The 17,736-nt window shown below is 40.3% G+C and overlaps 3 protein-coding genes across 3 annotated transcripts; 2 read left to right on the forward strand and 1 right to left on the reverse strand.

Annotated features, from left to right (window-relative positions):
• The first annotated feature begins 12 nt into the window (after nt 1-12).
• LOC5568267 (venom serine protease) lies at nt 13-1,583 on the forward strand. The gene is made up of 2 exons (XM_001657914.2): nt 13-595; nt 650-1,583. The coding sequence occupies exons 1-2, from the start codon at nt 37-39 to the stop codon at nt 1,270-1,272; spliced, it is 1,182 nt and encodes a 393-aa protein (XP_001657964.2). The 5' UTR covers nt 13-36; the 3' UTR covers nt 1,273-1,583.
• A 13,245-nt stretch (nt 1,584-14,828) lies between these two features.
• Nucleotides 14,829-15,267, forward strand: LOC5568266 (probable splicing factor 3B subunit 5). The gene has a single exon (XM_001657913.2). It carries the CDS (start codon nt 14,958-14,960, stop codon nt 15,213-15,215), a length of 258 nt encoding a protein of 85 aa, XP_001657963.1. The 5' UTR covers nt 14,829-14,957; the 3' UTR covers nt 15,216-15,267.
• A 759-nt stretch (nt 15,268-16,026) lies between these two features.
• LOC5568265 (exosome complex component MTR3) lies at nt 16,027-17,162 on the reverse strand. Its single transcript, XM_001657912.2, has 2 exons — nt 16,871-17,162; nt 16,027-16,810 (listed from the first exon to the last, which is right to left on the reverse strand). Exons 1-2 carry the CDS (start codon nt 17,031-17,033, stop codon nt 16,050-16,052), a joined length of 924 nt encoding a protein of 307 aa, XP_001657962.2. The 5' UTR covers nt 17,034-17,162; the 3' UTR covers nt 16,027-16,049.
• Between the last annotated feature and the right edge of the window lie 574 nt (nt 17,163-17,736).

The following is a 17,736-nucleotide window of genomic DNA, read 5'->3' on the forward strand; positions in this document are numbered from 1 at the left end:
TATCGTGTGGAACCTAATCTGCAACTTTCAGTAGCGATGATGATCCCGTTACGATCATTAGTATTAGTCGTGCTATTACCAACGTTGATAAACGGTTGGTTTGAATTATGCGATCAACAATTCCAGTTAGGCGGAAATGCAGACGTACAGCTTTTGTCACCCTTGTATCCGAATCGGAAATATCCTTCGGGAAGTTCATGCCGTTATACACTAATCGCCCCTCCCGGGAACAGCATTCAAATGACCTGCGATATTAACATCGATACAGCGCAGAGCACGGCCTGTTCAACCGAGTTATTCTATATCTCAACGGAAGGATTCTCATCCCTTGTAGGGAGTGAATACTTTTGCGGTAAGGGAAGTATAAGCCGAAACTCTCTGTTCAACAAAATGATGATTGCGTATACTTCTTCGAGCAACACCAACGGAGGGACGTTCAACTGTCGGATCAAGGTCGTAAAACAGGACTGTGACTGTGGGTGGTCTCGATGGCAGAAGATCGTGGGTGGAACCGAGGCCGGAATCAACGAATACACATCGATTGTTGGATTGCTTGACAAATTAACCGCAAGTGTATTCTGCTCTGGTGTTATTAGTAAGTATTGGTCCAATGTAAAATCACATTTCCTTAATTTTCCAAAATCTTTAGTAAGTTATAGATACATTTTGACGGCCGCTCACTGTGTTCAAAATATCCCGAATTCTCAACGCCTGCAAGCTTTGGTCGGAGATCATGATTACAAAACAGGTCTTGAGACACCCTACTCGCAAATCTATGATATTGAGAGCATCGTGATGCATGAAAATTACAACCAAGACTCACGTGACAATGATATTGCGGTGTTGAAAACCACCGCCGACATACAATGGACTCGAGGCGTTGGACCAGTATGCCTTCCATTCAATTATTGGTACTACGACTTCAACAAGCTGCAAGTGGATGTAGCTGGGTGGGGCACTACAAGCTACGGAGGGCAAATCAGTACGACCTTGAGACGCGTAACGCTGGATGTGATAGCAAATGCTGACTGTGGCAAGGCCCAATACGTCAACAATCAGAAGTTATGCACTTTCACACCCGGTAAGGATACCTGCCAGTATGATTCGGGTGGTCCTTTGTATCTGCGAGGGGTACAACGTATGTATACGATTGGTGTCGTAAGCTATGGAGGAGCTTGTGCAGCGTCTACGCCATCAGTTAATACCAGAATCACAGCCTACCTGTCGTGGATCCAGAATAAAACAACGGATGCGACGTATTGTGTGAAGTAGATATTGAAGGCACAACTATTTAATGAATACTGAACGTAAATTAAGGTAATATTGCTAGTTTTCACAGTTGCTACGTTTTCCTCAATTTTCACTAACAGAATACGGAAAAATACGGAACCTCATCTGCACACGTTCAGAAATTTGTTATCATAAGTGATTTCGAAGCTATACATATAAATCTATCTCATTTCAAGGTGGTATTGATCACTTTTTTTAGCGATGTTTTATTTAAAATAAAATTACTTTTTTATCGTTAGCTCCCTAAGTTTAAATACGCTCGTTCAATTCCTACCAATAAATACCTTCGCATGAGAGTAACTTTCATTTCAATTTCGATATTACCGCATAAAAAGCATAAAGGCAAGTGAAATGACCAAACTCTTGACGATTTACATATTTCTGACAAATATTGATGAAATAATCTGTTTCAACGAGGACATGCGCATATCTTTGTTAGAACTAAACTTTTATGCATATTTCTTCATCATTCCAATCCAAACATGGTTAAATACATAACTTTACATACTTCAAATCTATTAAATAAAGAATGTAGATTTTCAAAACTTTAATGATTTGATTTACAGAGTTAGGTGCTCCATTTGTAAGAATTGACATCGTATGAAATATCAATGATCAATCTTACCCATATTCACGAAGCATTTGTTGGGTTTGTTCACAAATTTCATAACTCCGAAAATGGTCATTTTTGACACCCACCAGGGGGTAGGTGTAACACTTTTTGTATGAATATTTTGAAAATTTTGTATGAGCTGTAACATTTTGTGGATACCCACCCATCCCCTTCAGCGTTATGAAATTTGTGAACAGGCCCTGTTAGGTTTACAGTCAGTTTACAGTCGTTCTTCTTCGTCGTATCTTTTATATCCTGCAAATAAAGAATAAAAAAATATGTTAATCAGTCCACAGTCCGGGAAGTCTCCCTTCTGCGCCTACGGTAGCCAGTATTTATAGCTCAGAAATCCCGTAGGTACGAACAAGTAAAAGGTACCAGAGTCATAAGAAATATCACTTGAGATAGGTAGACATAACAGTCCTTTCCCCTTTAGAAACTTTCTATCAACTCTTTAAAATGCCGCCTTTAAGTTACAACAACGAACAATCGAAAATATACCCAACAAATTCCACAGCTGTAACTTCAAAGTATTTATTTCATAACTACAACAAGACATTTAAATCATTGGATTCATACTGCTTTGCTCAACATTACATTTGACAACTTCGTCAACACTAAAGAACAATTTCGTTCATCTCAATATAGCAATCGCTTCACAAAAGAACAACTATGTTCACAATATACGACAATTTCGTCAGCTCTGAAGAACAATTTAGTTCAACTCAAATTGGTAATTTCACCACACTCAAATAAATAAAATTGGCAAACTCGCCACCTCAAAGAAAAACGATAATCGCCAACACACATTTCCATGATCCTCGTCGCCACTTTTATATCCTGCAAATAAAGAATAAAAAAATATATTAATCAGTCCACAGTCCGGGAAGTCTCCCTTCTGCGCCTACGGTAGCCAGTATTTATAGCTCAGAAATCCCGTAGGTACGAACAAAAGGTACCAGAGTCATAAGAAATATCACTTGAGATAGGTAGACATGACAGTATCAAAGTTAAAATGTTCCACTACGGCGGATATTCAAACTTACCTGCAACGTAGATTTATTTTCCAAGTGTAATTTTGTCAAAGCTGTTATGGTTCGTACACTTGTACACCAAAAATGCAATAAAACTGCTGTATTTCGTTAAATAACTTCAGTTCAATTATCAAATTTGCACTTTTTCATCAAAATCTCATGGACGAACACGATTTGAGAGAAATGCTTAGCGATCGACACCAGTCACACCACTTTATGATAGGTACAAGTTTCTTCCCGCCCCCTGTGTGACTTACTTCGCCGGGCACTTATTTTCACTATGGAAAACCTTCGTACATCTTCACTGAAGGATTTTATTCCAATCACACGCCATAAAAGTTCTAGAATTCACGAAATTTTATGGAATTTCCTCAACGAATGTAAACAAAGTCCAATCCGTCGTACTGAAAAATAAGCTTTTTTTTATTTCTTTATTAGTATCATTCCAAACATTACATTCATTTCTTATATCTAGGTGTTCTGTGTTAGACAACACTATCATCCTAATTTGGTAAATGAAAATTTAAGATTTTATTAACATTTTGTCAACAACATATTACATTTCATTTTCCGTAGCAGTTCAGATTTTTTACAGGTGAGTTGATTTCACCTGCTTATAAGAGAAAATTGACTGAAAAAAAAGCTTGTGCGCATCAACGTGTGCGCGATGTTCGGCTTAAAAACGATTCCTTTGATTGTGTTGTTTTCGTTGTGAGCAAATTTCATGATTGTTCGATCAAAAGGAATTGTGTTTATATGTTTGAGCTGAATTTTGATGGCGAACAATGGATTTTATAGGAAATTAATATATTTCAACATGCTTAAGGAATGGAGGGAGATGCCTGTAGATCTATATATTCCAATAAAACATTTTATATTAGCGTTAATGTGTTGTATTTTGACCACTTACTATATCACAGTGAGCCGTAAGTTGTGAGACGAATTTGGAAACTGATTGCGACAGAAATGAAAACGATACGACGAATTTAAAATACGGCAAGATGCATTTTCATTGCATTATTTCCAAAAAGACGATCAAGCTTTATCAAAATCTTATTGTACAATACGAAAGCCGTTTTGTGAAAGATTTGTTTGGCATCGGTTTGTATCAGCATCGTTCACTGCAATACTGGGAAAATGGCAAGTTCTCGCTGATTAAAGCTTAATACAATGCATTCTAGCACATCACCCTACTCCAAATTTACAGTAAGTTTGGAACTCCAATTGTAACATTTCGTTTTTTTGTTTATAGTTTCTTTAGTTCTAAGCACCTTTCGTTTGATCACTCCAAATGCTTTCGGGTTATCTTAAAAAAAGTGCAGATGCATGCTTTATGTCCATAGAGAACTACCGGTATTATGACAATTCCACTACATAATATAGTTGCCCGAAGTATGACCAACAAAGCCATGATTTTTAATAACTCCAGAGGGATCACAATCTGGTCAGAGTAGGGGTCTGTCATAAAAACAAGATTTCATTAAAAATTTTAGGACCCAATTGTTAAAGTGAGACAAACGATAGGTGTAGTGGCGCACCCCTCGTGCAACGAGCGTAATGTAGAGTTCATATGTAGAGATATAGAAAATGGAGAGTAGAAAGGAAAAGAGAGGAGGGAAGAGGATTTTGACTGTGACTATCAGGGTGAACGGTTGTAAGCGGGAAAAGTAAGTTGTGAAAATATATATTTAAAACGCGAATAAAACGAGTGGATTTGCTGCTATTCATCCGAAACCTCTACATCTGGCGACGAGGATAATGGAAAAACTTGTAAGTACAGCGAAAACTGAAATTGGAAGCATATTTTATCACATTGTTTTATAAGGCCACGCGGGTCAACTTTGACGGGGCGTAGTCCCGGACGAGAAAAAAAAAGAAAGAAAAATGAAGGTTAGGTTACAAAACAGGTGTCGAATCAGTTACAACTCACAAGGACTGTTTTGTATCTTGAATCTGGAATCTTGGACACGCACAAATAGAATGAAGATTTAATATATTGTCTCTGAGGAGAATACAAGAAATGGAGTTATGGGTACAATTTTATGAAACTTTGAGGAGTTAAAGAAAAAAAGTTCTGAGGAACTGCTGTTGAGATTACTATACTTAAACGATTGGTTTCGAACTCTGAGGAGATGACGTTGATTCTGAGGAACTTCTGTCGAGAAAGTTAAATCAAAGAATATAAGAAATAATTATGCTGGAGAGCAAAAGTATAACTCTGAGGAGTTTTGGAGGTTATCACTTTGAGAAGTGTGTGAGATTAGGCTCTGAGGAGTTTTGGAGGTTATAACTTTGAGAAGTATGTGAGATTAGGCTCTGAGGAGTTTCTTGTTAACTTTCTTGTGCGTGTTCCGTTAGATGAAAACATTGCCGTATATCAGAGCAGGCAGTGATATTGTCACTGTTAACTGCAATACATGTAACACCACAACGAGATAATAATTTGGTTTTTGTGAAAAAAAAAAACTAAATTGATCAAAATTATAAATTTACAGATCGACGAGTCTCGTCCGATTCCTCCATTCCGATGTGAGGAGATTGGAAAGAACCAATTGGCCAAAGAGTGGAAGTGTTGGAGATCGGCTCTCGAGATCTATTTCGAGGCTTATGACGTTTCGGACCAGAAGAAGATGAGAGCGAAGTTGCTTCATTTCGGTGGCAAGCAACTGCAACGTGTTTACGAGAATCTACCCGACGCTGATAAGCTACCTCTGGTATCGACCAAATCGAATTGGTACGACCATGCGATTGCCAAGCTAGATGAATACTTCGAGCCAGGGCGCCAGTATATTCTCGAACGTTGTCGATTGCGCAAAATGCGTCAAGAAAAAAACGAACGATTCGCTCATTTTGTCTTACGCATCAGACAACAGCTCGGAGACTGCGGTTTAGAAAAGTACGCAGCTGATGTTCGCGAAGTACTAACTGAAATCTACGTAATTGACGTGATCGTAGAAGGATGTGCTTCGGAAGAGCTTCGTCGTCGAATTCTGCAGAAGGACATCACGTTGGCGGAAGTCGAAAGCATGGGTGCCATGATGGAAGGAGTGGAACAGCAGGTCAACGACTTTACATGTCTCAACGGTAACGAGCAGTCAAGAGAACAACAGGCAGAAAAGGTGTTCAGAGTTCAAAAGCGAGGACCCATGAAACAGCCACCAGTAGTTCCTAACCGATGGCCCAATCGTCGAATGCCTCAAAGCCGAGAAATTAAATGCTTTAACTGTGGCACGCAAGGGCACATCGCTATGTCTGTGGAATGCAAAGCTCGAAACCAAACTTGTCGCCGGTGCAAGCGTGTCGGACATTTTGAGGCTGTGTGCAGAAAACGCTTTGCACCTGCGGACGTGCCATTGCATCAGAAGACGAAGAAGGTACGTCTAGTTGAGAAAATCGATCAAAAGTCGAACGACCTCTCAAGCACCGATAGCAAACTGGACTCTAAATCGGATACAAGCGGAAAATCTTACTACTGTTTCCATTTCGGAAACGACACCAACATTCTGGAATGCAAAATCGGTGGTGTTCTGTTAGATGTGCTCGTGGACTCAGGATCCGACGTTAATTTAATCCACTCGACGGCGTGGGAAACCTTAAAGCATCAACGAGTAGTGGTTTACGAAATGCAAAAAGGAGGCGACGAAGTTATCAAAGGGTTTGGAAGCAAAACACCTTTGAATATTTTGGGATCATTCAAAGCTAAGATCGAAATCGGAAATAAAAGTGAATGCGCCAAGTTTTTCGTCGTAAAGGAAGGTCAACGTTGTATCTTAGGTGATACAACCGCAAAAGCTCTTGGAGTTTTGAAAATTGGTGTCGAAGTTAATCAAGTGAATAATGTTCCATTTGGCAAAATAAAGGATGTACAGGTACAAATTCACATGGATCCGACGTTCAAACCTGTATTTCAGCCGGTGCGACGTGTCCCACTTCCCTACGAGTCTGCTGTGAACCAAAAATTGGATCAACTTCTGGATCGAGACATCATTGAGGTGAAATAATTTCGTCAAATGATATTCTTTTGTTACCATATCAGTCTGAATAATACATGATATTTACTCACCTATTTTTGAATAAATAATTATTGATTCGAATAGGGTAACACTGAAATATACAATAAGCTAAATGTTGTTCAGTAGTAGCACACATCCTTACGTTGAATTTGTTGGAAACACTATTTTAGGTCAAAACAGGACCTACAAGTTGGGTATCGCCGCTAGTCGTGGTAGGCAAGTCGAACGGTGAGCCACGTGTATGCTTAGACCTTAGACGCGTGAACGAGGCAGTTTTACGAGAACGATATCCCATGCCGGTAGTCGACGAGTTACTAGCACGCATCGGTAAGGGCGCAATAAGAAGTAGACTTGATATTCGTGATGCATTTTTACAAACGGAGCTTGCCCCTGAGTCACGTGACGTGACGACATTCATCACCAGCCGAGGTCTCTTTAGATTCAAGAGACTTCCATTTGGGCTGGTTTCGGCTCCTGAGATTTTCCAGAAGGTGATGGAAGAAATCTTGGTTGGATGTGAGGGTAAGTCATGTTGAGTTGTTACTTATTAAAAAAAAATAAAATAAAATAAACATTGATTAATAGGGACGGTATGCTACCTGGACGATATATACGTTGAAGGCGAAAACTTAGAGCAACATAATGTTCGCTTAAACGCAGTATACGAACGACTGCGAGATCGTGGGGTGGTTTTGAATCAAGAGAAGTGCGTGATCGGTGTTCCAGAAGTTCAATTCATTGGTCATGTAATTTCCCCCAATGGTATACGTCCTTCACCATCCAAAGTCGAAGCCCTCGTATCCTTTAGGCGTCCGGAAAATGCGTCCGAAGTGAAAAGCTTCCTAGGGCTTGCAAATTATATGAATAAATTTATCAATAATTTAGCAACCCTAGACGAACCATTGCGAAGACTAACAGAACAATCTGTAAAATTCGAATGGACAAGCGAACACCAGGCATCTTTTGAAGCCATCAAAAATGCACTTTCACACTCCGTCAGTCTTGGATATTTTAATGTGGAACATGCAACGTCTGTCATCGTAGACGCCAGTCCTAATGCATTAGGAGCGGTGCTAGTGCAGACTGATAATGTTGGGGAACACCGTGTCATATGCTATGCATCTAAATCGCTGACCAAAACTGAGAAACGGTACTGCCAAACGGAGAAAGAGGCGTTGGCGGCCGTTTGGGGCATCGAAAGATTCCAGATGTACCTTCTCGGAAAAAAGTTTGATTTAATTACCGACTGCAAAGCGTTGCTATATCTATTCACCTCACGCTCAAAACCATGCGCTAGAATAGAAAGGTGGGTGCTTCGCCTGCAAGCCTTTGATTATTCGATCAGACATATCGCTGGAGAAAAGAACGTAGCCGACGTTCTGTCACGTCTGGCGACTCTGGTACCAACCCCGTTCGATTATTCCGAAGAGCTTTTCGTTAACGAGATTGCCAATGCAGCCGCTACCAACGCGGCTATTAGATGGGAAGAGCTCGATGCCATTTGTAATGAAGACGATGAAATTCAGGAACTGCTACGAAAACTAGAAGAGGGTCGTTTGTTTGAGCTTCCAGCAGAGTATCGTCTTATTGCACAGGAGCTTTGCCAGGTTGGAAACGTTTTGATGCGGGGCGACAGAATTGTTGTTCCAAAATGCTTGCGTGAAAAGGTACTAGTTTTGGCACACGATGGCCATCCTGGAACACGCATGATGAAATGCCATCTTCGTGCTTCCGTTTGGTGGCCCAAAATCGACACTGATGTTGACACATTTGTTAAGAAATGTCGGGGATGCATGCTGGTTTCCACCCCCGATCCACCCGAACCAATGAGCCGCCGAGACTTACCAACTGGACCTTGGCAGGATGTTGCGATAGACTTTTTAGGTCCACTCCCAGAAGGACAGTTTCTACTGGTAGTCGTGGACTACTACAGTCGATACTTTGAAATATGTGAGATGACTAGTATCACAGCGGAAAGTACGATTGACGAGTTGAGAACAATATTTTCTCGTTTCGGCGTGCCAACAACACTAACGGCAGATAATGCACCACAACTGAGCGAAGACTGCGAACAATTTGCAGAATTTTGCCGCAGCTACGGAATCAAGCTTATCAACACCATTCCGTACTGGCCTCAAATGAACGGGGAAGTTGAGCGTCAAAACAGAACCATCCTCAAACGATTACAAATAGCACAAGAGCTGGGACAAGATTGGCGGATTGAACTCCAGAAATTCCTGCTCACATATCGCGCTTCAAACCACTCCACAACTGGTCGCTCGCCTGCTGAAATGTTGTTTGGAAGGAAGATTCGAACAAAACTTCCGCAGCTGTCAAACTCCCGTTATGATGATGAAGACGTTCGAGACCGTGATGCGATGCAAAAGGAAAAAGGGAAAGAATACAGTGACAACAAAAGGCGGGCTAAGGTGAGGGACCTTGTTGTTGGGGATAGGGTGCTTCTTAAAAGGATGAAAAAAGATAATAAACTGAGTACAGAGTATATGAACGAGGAGTTCATTATATTGCGAAAATGTGGATCGGATTTGATAGTTAAGTCGCTAGTTACGGGAAAAGAATTCAGAAGAAACACAGCACATGTCAAGAAGTGTGAGATATTAAATGATGCTGAATCTTCGACTGGCGCTATGGATACAGAGCAAGATGCATCAGAAACAAATACTACATCTCCGAATGGTGGTTCTTCATCAAATCGGGATGCACAGCAATCACTGGCGGACCAAGGAGGAAAGCGGAAGCGTAAAGAACCAATGTGGTTTGAAGATTATATGCCACATTTTATTAAGAAGTGTTAAGGGGGATGTAGTGGCGCACCCCTCGTGCAACGAGCGTAATGTAGAGTTCATATGTAGAGATATAGAAAATGGAGAGTAGAAAGGAAAAGAGAGGAGGGAAGAGGATTTTGACTGTGACTATCAGGGTGAACGGTTGTAAGCGGGAAAAGTAAGTTGTGAAAATATATATTTAAAACGCGAATAAAACGAGTGGATTTGCTGCTATTCATCCGAAACCTCTACAATAGGGAAAATAACACGGTCTCCCGTGTCACCTTAAGGGTGTGTGCTCTTGTTTCGTGTTTTTTTTTTTCTTTCGTGATCTATTCAACTTCCATACTCCACTGCACTGTGACGTCACGCATCAATTTTGACAGGTACTGGTCCTGTTGTTTACAGTTTGGACTTAGTACTTTTTTCGAATCATTCTTAATTTCGTGAAAGTTTGCTGCGAGGAGAGGTCAAATCCACTGCAGATACTCACGGATCGTATTATTCTATCTTCCTACCATGGAAAATCGTCACCATCAGCATGCTGGTGATAGAAATGCGAAGATGAAAATATGATGGAAAAAACGAGTCCGAAACGTAAACAACAGGACCAGCAGCTGTCAAAAAAGTGAGGTTAGGCTCGTAATATGCAGCGCTCTATTGAGCTCTCACCGACCGGTGTCACGTACACATCCGCAAATTTGCTGGTGGAAAATACTGCCGTTTGATTTTGCTGGGAACAGCTGATCTTTGTTTATATTTTCCACCAGCACTCTTGAAATAGTGTTGGTGACATGTAACGTGAATGTACACGAGCGCAGAAACCATTATTGAGTCATGCGTGTTGCGTCGTTGAAATTTGTACACCTTATTGTATAAAAAAATATGTGTAGTCGTTGATGATTGTTGCCAAGTTGGTTTTACACAGACGTAGCTGAAAAAAATATCAGCATATTTATTTATGAAAATTTCATTTAATGTTTGCAAACTAGTTTTTCACCCATAAAAAGGTTTTGTAATATTTATCGGTGGCCGTCTTGCCCTATTAGGGTGGCACACTTGCTCCATAGTGTTGAAAATCAGGTTATTTTAGATGCTATTTGAGAAGCTCCAAAACTAACACTTTTTGATTTTTTTTTTAATGGCACAGTGTTTATGAGAAGACGTGAAACTAACATCATGAGGCTGTATTGGTGGTTTTCTAACTTTAGACAAAGTTAGAGAACAATTTGCTTAAGGTGGCACACTTGCCCCAAATTCCACTACCGAGTCCATTCATTGTCCTTATTTCGTTATTAGGTCGGTTGCCGGAAATAACGTTCGCATCTTCTTCTTACTCCATTTTTCGTGGTGGTAAATGAGAGTAAAGTACAGATAATAACTGAGGGATAAAAGTTGTGGTTGTGTTTGATCCATCGACCTTGACACCGATGAGGGTAGGATCAAACATGTCGCGCGTCGGTCAAATAAAGTGAAAAAGTGCCACGTTCGATTAGTCCTTTTTGATCTTTCGACGTTGACGCATGCTCCTGGGCAGTGCGTCAAGAAAGCCCGAGCAGTCGTCAGTTGTTATCCCTCTCGGGTCACGCGCCTATTTTCTCTGAGTGCTATTATATAGCCGGGCAAACGAGTGAAGCTGAAAGTGGATTGTTGCTGCTGAAGGATGACGGATCAATTGGTGAGCTCGTTTCATACTATTTCTAATCTAAAAAATATGTATGACTGCACCTTTAATCATTACAACGGTGAGACGTAAATATGATTTTTCAACAAACTATGGTTCGTCACTGTGAGTGTCGACATAAACTCTTATTCATAAATTATTTATGTCTAAATTGTTCTTTTCAAAACACCTTCTAACAACTAACAATTTTAGCGCTATAAGCCAAGATTATTTGCTTTGTGCTGTATAACACTTGAATTTAAGCAGCGAACGCAGCAAAAAATGAAAGCTGTCAAAAATAGAACGATTAGCGTTAATACAGCTGTAACGCAAACGTTTTGCAGCTACAAATCTTAGCTGAATAAATTTAGTCAGTTATCGCTTTTGCTGCTTTCACTCAACACCGTAAAAGATAGCAACCTAATGATGTGGAATAAAACTCGCCATCATCAATCCGGCTGCTTCTATACAATATGATTTGTTATGCTGCTCAATATATATTTAGCGCTTTGTCGTTAGTTATACAGCGAGCATACAGCAGTATGCTGTAAAACAACAACTTGTGGCGCATCTACTCAGCTTGTTGGATGTAAACATTTCGCACCCTTTTACAGCCTGATGAAGTGGTGTAAGCGCGGCTATGGCATCTTTTACGATCATTATAAAATATTGTGTGAACCGTTTTCGATGTAGAACAAAACGGTGTGTTTTCTTTGCCTTTCGATATAGACTGTGGTGGCAACAAGAACAGCGTCGATACTTGTGGATGCAGAGATCGTGAGTTCGATTCCAAGCGGTGGCAGGTAACGTTGGGAACATTAAATTCAGTTACTTATGATATGAATTCCGGAAGCTGTGAAACAGCTTTAAAATAATATTTAATCGATAATACAGCGAAGCTGTATAATAATTATTCAACAGTTGCGAAATGATTGAGAAAGCGCCTTCCGAAGATGTTACACAGCTACTTGTCATAGAACTGTCGAGATAGAGCAATGATCGGTTTGAATAAGAGCTGCCAACACAGCTTAAAAGTAGCTGAGTAGATTCGCCAGATTTGTTGGTAAAAAGGATCGCATAGAAGCTTTCGTTCGTATGTACAGCACATTTACCCAGCATAAAGCCGTATAACGAGGGCCTAGAGAATGTTTACATTTGCACTAAATGTTAGTTGGGATGTTTATATCTCACAAATAATTGGGTCCTAAAATTTTTAATGAAATCTTGTTTTTATTTAATATCACGAAAAAGCATGTTACTGTAACTAATTTAGCAATTTTTCCCGCTCAAATAATGACTATATCTTGTTTAAACTTTAATTTAAAAATTTGGTCCATAAATGAACCTTGACACTTTTGATCATGTTTGACGTTCGCTTAGTCGACAAAAACACCACAGGGGTTTTAGTTCGACCACTGGGGTTGTTCCTATCTGACATTTCGAAAGGGACACGGAAAACAAAATACACCCAAACTTTGAGTTTAAGCCAAGGGGTGTGAGAAAATCTAAAAAAAAAAATGTTTTTTGGGCTTAAACCAACGAAAACAATAGAAAATTGAGTAAACAAGTGTTTTTGGCCTAAACTTAAGCGTTTGGCACTAAAATTGGGACAGGGCTTTAGGACCCTATTATTTATCATGGTCTAATCGCTTATCAAAGTGAATCCTGTGACCCAACGATCCTCCCCATTGACAAACATCCCTCCCAGTAACCTTTGTGGAGATGCAGAGGCAAACACGGTCTCCAAATAGCAAAGGTTACACACTAACATTCTTTCCCCCAATCCCACCTGACTGCAAGGACGTGGCCGGCGCCGTTATTGACCATGTATAAATAGAGGCACTGAATTATGCACACTGAAGAAGATTATGGCCAATCCCAGCCGAACTTCTAGTTGATTCTTTGTGCATTTTCACTGACTTCGGTCAATCACGGAATAGCAACCATTGATATGTGTAGTCAGTCTAAGCTAAGCTTAAAAGGTTTTGTAATATTTATTTTAATTTTTTATTGTTGTGGATGTACAGAGAGCGAGTAAAGGCGCTTAAGCCAAGGCTCTAGAGCCAGGGCATAAGGAAGAAATACCTGTGTACCATCCCAGGAGAACATACAAGCATGGAGTGCGCATTAACTTTCTTAGCAACGCCACTCCCAACGATCTTACCTATAACCCTAAATCGAAACGGTTGGAACGGTTGTCCCCGTTCCTTCTTTTTAAAACTTTTTAAAAATTTTCGCCTATCATGTTATTTATTCGTGAATTACCTGATCGTCGTTATTTTTCAGTTGTCTCCAATCCCAAAGTCTGCACAGGGGGAACCCGATCCGAACCCGGACCCGACGGGTTTGAAAATTTTAAATTTTTCGTGTTCGGGTCGGGTTTAGAGGCTACAGAAATATCGGGTACGGGTCGGGTTAGGGTTTGAAAAAAGTCGGGTTTGGATCGGGTTTGGTGAGAATTGTAAACAAAGTAACAACATGAAAGATTCATTATACATCAGGGATGGTACACAAATTATGTCACGCTAAATTTCAACTTTTTTGACCCCCCCTCCCCTACCTTTGTCATTGTTTCGAGTTTGGAAAATGTGAAACCCGACCATCTCTATTATTTAAGCGAAGTATGCACTTCAACAGAAAAGTAATCGCCTATCTCGATGCGTGAGAAATTTCTTGCAAGAAATGCTCAAGAAAAGCATTTTTCTTTGATCGCAGTATGCAGTTGAAAAGAAATGTCAATTCAAATGGAGCTCACTGTAGGAAATTTCTTGACCATTTCTTGGACAGGAATTTTTACTTTTCTTGAGCGGAACAGCATACCCAGCTTTACCCATGTGAAATGAATAGTTTTCTATTCAGGACAGGATCCGTCATTGATTTTGGAATTTTCAAGAGCAGTTCTTTCGTTCAAAATCAAGAAAATTTACAGGAAAATGTGTTCACTGTATTATATTCTCCAACCGAAAAACAGTGTACACATTTTCATCGAATAATTTTCAGTTTTGAACAGAAAAACCAAAGACATCAAAGACAAAACTGCTTTTGAAGTTTCGATGATGACGATGATTACGATGACGGAGCGTTGAACGTTAAAGGGTTTTCACAAGCGACCTTTTGATGAGAAATCTCTGAGAGTGTGTGATCTAGATAGGTTTTCTGCTCTGCTTTATCGACCATTTCATTCAGGTGAATCTTTTTAAAATATCCTGTAATGGTACGCAGCTCATCCTTGAAATTTCAACTTACATTCTTCGATGAAATTATTCCGCAGCTTAAAAAATAATTATTCATATTATTATACTAAAAATAGAATATTTTTATGCAACCTTTAACTTATAATTGATGCGAATCGTTACACGGTTTCAAAACATGGAAAAATGATTAGGACATTTTGTAAATGTTCGCTAGGAAAATGTCACGACGACTAAATGTCAAACATTTTTTATTTACACCCGTGCTTTGACTTTTGCTTCGTTTCGGGCGGTTCGGTTTGTGTTTTCCGCAAAGTAGAAACCAAATTTTCATTTTACCCAGGAACTATTGAAACAATCCATCATCATGGGTGATCGGTACAACATCCACAGCCAGCTGGAACATTTGCAGAGTAAGTACATCGGAACGGGACACGCCGACACCAACAAATACGAGTGGCTTACGAACCAACACCGGGACTCGCTTGCCAGCTACCTTGGCCATTACGATATGCTGAGCTACTTTGCCGTGGCGGAGAACGAATCCAAAGCTCGGATCCGGTTCAACATCATGGAAAAGATGCTGCAACCGTGCGGGCCACCGCCGGAGAAACCAGAGGACTAATCTTAAGGGTAATACAGATTTGAAAAATATATTCTATCAAAATGAATGGTAATCGCCTCATAGTACAGTAATGCTAAGATTTTTATCACCCTCCTATAAATTTGACTTTCATATTATTTATTGCAGTGTATAGGTAATTTGAGTAAAATCAAATCTCTTGCAATGTTTTGAGCACGTACCAGCTAAAGTAAAGATATTTTTGGGAGCCAAAGAATGCCACGTCTTCATACTCAATACTTGGAAAATTTTTCCTGTAGCTACTGTCAGCTCGATGAAAAATCACTTTCGAATAAATTCATTATCGACGATTTTCTGCAATAATATTTTGGATGGGGATATGTTTCGTGCAGCGTATTAACAAATTCCATGTTTTACTTCATAGTGCGCCTTAAAAACAGAAAATCATTCGATTCAGCTCGTGAAATACTTATTTGGAAAACTGTTATCCTTATCCCGCCTGTGTCCATAATAGGAATGTTTGCAAATTTGACGTTTCCTACTATTCCTCCGTTTGATACCCATGTAATCCGGCTCGCCGCTTACGTGCTTATTATGGACCCACTTGGAAATGCTAATTATGGACCCTCTTGTGTGATTTCATATACAAACCAATATTTTGCCTGAAACAGCTGACTAGCAATGCAATCGAAGTTTCCCACGTTGGTTTTTATAGGAATAAGGTTGCTTTGAGTGTTAATTTTATGTTCTTCTGCGGGGGTCCATAATACGCAAAGGGTCCATAACCGGCATCGACTCCCTAGTTTCTACTTCTCGCGGAACTGGTCATCTGGTAATGATAAAACCAAAGAGCCGATGTTTGTCTATTAAATTTATTCAAGCATCCGCCGCAACCGAAACCTGTCTTGTACTAGTTGCATCCAAATCTTCCTTGTCTTCTTCTGCATTGTCGTCCTCTTCCTCTAGATCGATTTCCGCCATGTGCTTCTGGACCTTACCAACCAGCATCTGTTGAACCACAGGAGCGATTTCATTGTTCGCCTCATTAAGCCGTTGGCAAGCTTCCTTAAGTTTTTCCAACGATATATCTCCAGCTTGTCGTATCTCCGACGTTTGATCCAAGGTGTGCAACTTAGCCAGAGTAATCACTCCATGGTTCCCACTTTTCCCGCCTTCCAGACAGAGGCGTTCCTCTGCCAAGGTCGGATCCAGATAGATCTTATCCTCGATAACTGCTACCGTGGATGCCGTCACGATATCGAACATAGAAATCGTGGCATCGCTCAATGCCAATCCGGCAGCCGTAATCACAGCGGCCAGCACAGAGCCATCGTCTTCCAAAACGTTGGCAAAGATGTCGATCTGGAAGTTGGGGAACAGATGCCGGCAAACGACCGGCTGGAGGGCCTTGGTCATGGCCGCTGCCAGTGACCGCTCCTCGGCATCTGTCTGCGGGTTTTTCCGATGAATGCAAGCGAATGGAGAAAACTTGAAATCGCAATACAGTTCCCCCAAAGCACGGAATTTGTTCTGCTTCGGGATTTCACGGGGATCGAACACCGAAACTATGACCTTGGTGTTTCCCAGTTCCAGATAGGCCGATCCCTTGGCCGTCGATACAACGCCGAGTTTCATAACTGAAAAGTTTGAAAAACAAAAATTAAATCCAAGCCCAAGCAGAACCGTATTCAACTTACAATATTTCCTGCTTTCGTTATCCTTCCGACCGCACTTCCGTTTGCCACTGGGTTCGAATACGTCCGCCACACGGTCCTCGAATGTTTTGTCCCGGTTTTTGCCGAATATCTGATAGGGGAGCGAGCCCTCTGGACCGTTGATGCGTTTCTGATCCACGGGCATGATTAGTAGACGTAAAATATTCTACGGAAAGTAACGACTACGCGGATTCTTCGGATTTCACGTGCGTTTTGCTTGGTTTGGTTGTTTGACTTGACATTTGCTTCGATTCGTTTACTTTTCTGCTTCTGTTTTCGTCACCTTCTTCGACAGTGGGGGTGTTCAAAATTGATTCTTCTGAAATCCTGAACGTCATGGAAATCAAGCATACATTTTCAAAATGACGCAACTTAAGCTATCAGTACACACTTTGCAATGTTGACAAAGTTAATGGTCAGTACACCCAAATAAATTTGCAAAAAACATTGGGTGATATGAATAAAAAACTTTGAACTTTACTACATGTAGCATCTACTCAAAAACAAAATCCACAAAGTTTACTACACTTTTGGTATGAATAAAAAACTTTTCGAACATGTAGTACTTACTACTTTCGAACATGAGCAGTGACTGAAGATACACGTTAAGAAATTTTCATTCAGAGTGCAGAGTGATTCTGCACGTAAAGAACAATCTATTCAGAGTGTCGCCTAAAATTAATACAATCATGCATATGAAGAAAATGCATGGAATCTAATCGATTACGCGACAATTTGCACAAATCATGAAGGTGCTGTTATTTGACAAAATTTGTAGTGTAATTTTGCGTTTAGTCTGGTATTCTCTTTATGTCTATGATTTTATGATGATGGTACATCAAAGAATT

This window comes from Aedes aegypti, chromosome 3 (assembly GCF_002204515.2).
Source record: "Aedes aegypti strain LVP_AGWG chromosome 3, AaegL5.0 Primary Assembly, whole genome shotgun sequence".
Lineage (NCBI taxonomy): Eukaryota > Metazoa > Arthropoda > Insecta > Diptera > Culicidae > Aedes > Aedes aegypti.

Excerpts from the sequence above, each read along its gene's own strand:
- LOC5568267 (XM_001657914.2), top strand. The coding sequence starts at position 37 with ATGATGATCCCGTTACGATCATTAGTATTAGTCGTGCTATTACCAACG. Across the intron at positions 596-649 it reads ATTCTGCTCTGGTGTTATTA|TAAGTTATAGATACATTTTG; the intron begins GTAAGTATTGGT and ends CAAAATCTTTAG.
- LOC5568266 (XM_001657913.2), top strand. The coding sequence starts at position 14,958 with ATGGGTGATCGGTACAACATCCACAGCCAGCTGGAACATTTGCAGAGT.
- LOC5568265 (XM_001657912.2), bottom strand. The coding sequence starts at position 17,033 with ATGCCCGTGGATCAGAAACGCATCAACGGTCCAGAGGGCTCGCTCCCC. Across the intron at positions 16,811-16,870 it reads TAACGAAAGCAGGAAATATT|TTATGAAACTCGGCGTTGTA; the intron begins GTAAGTTGAATA and ends CAAACTTTTCAG.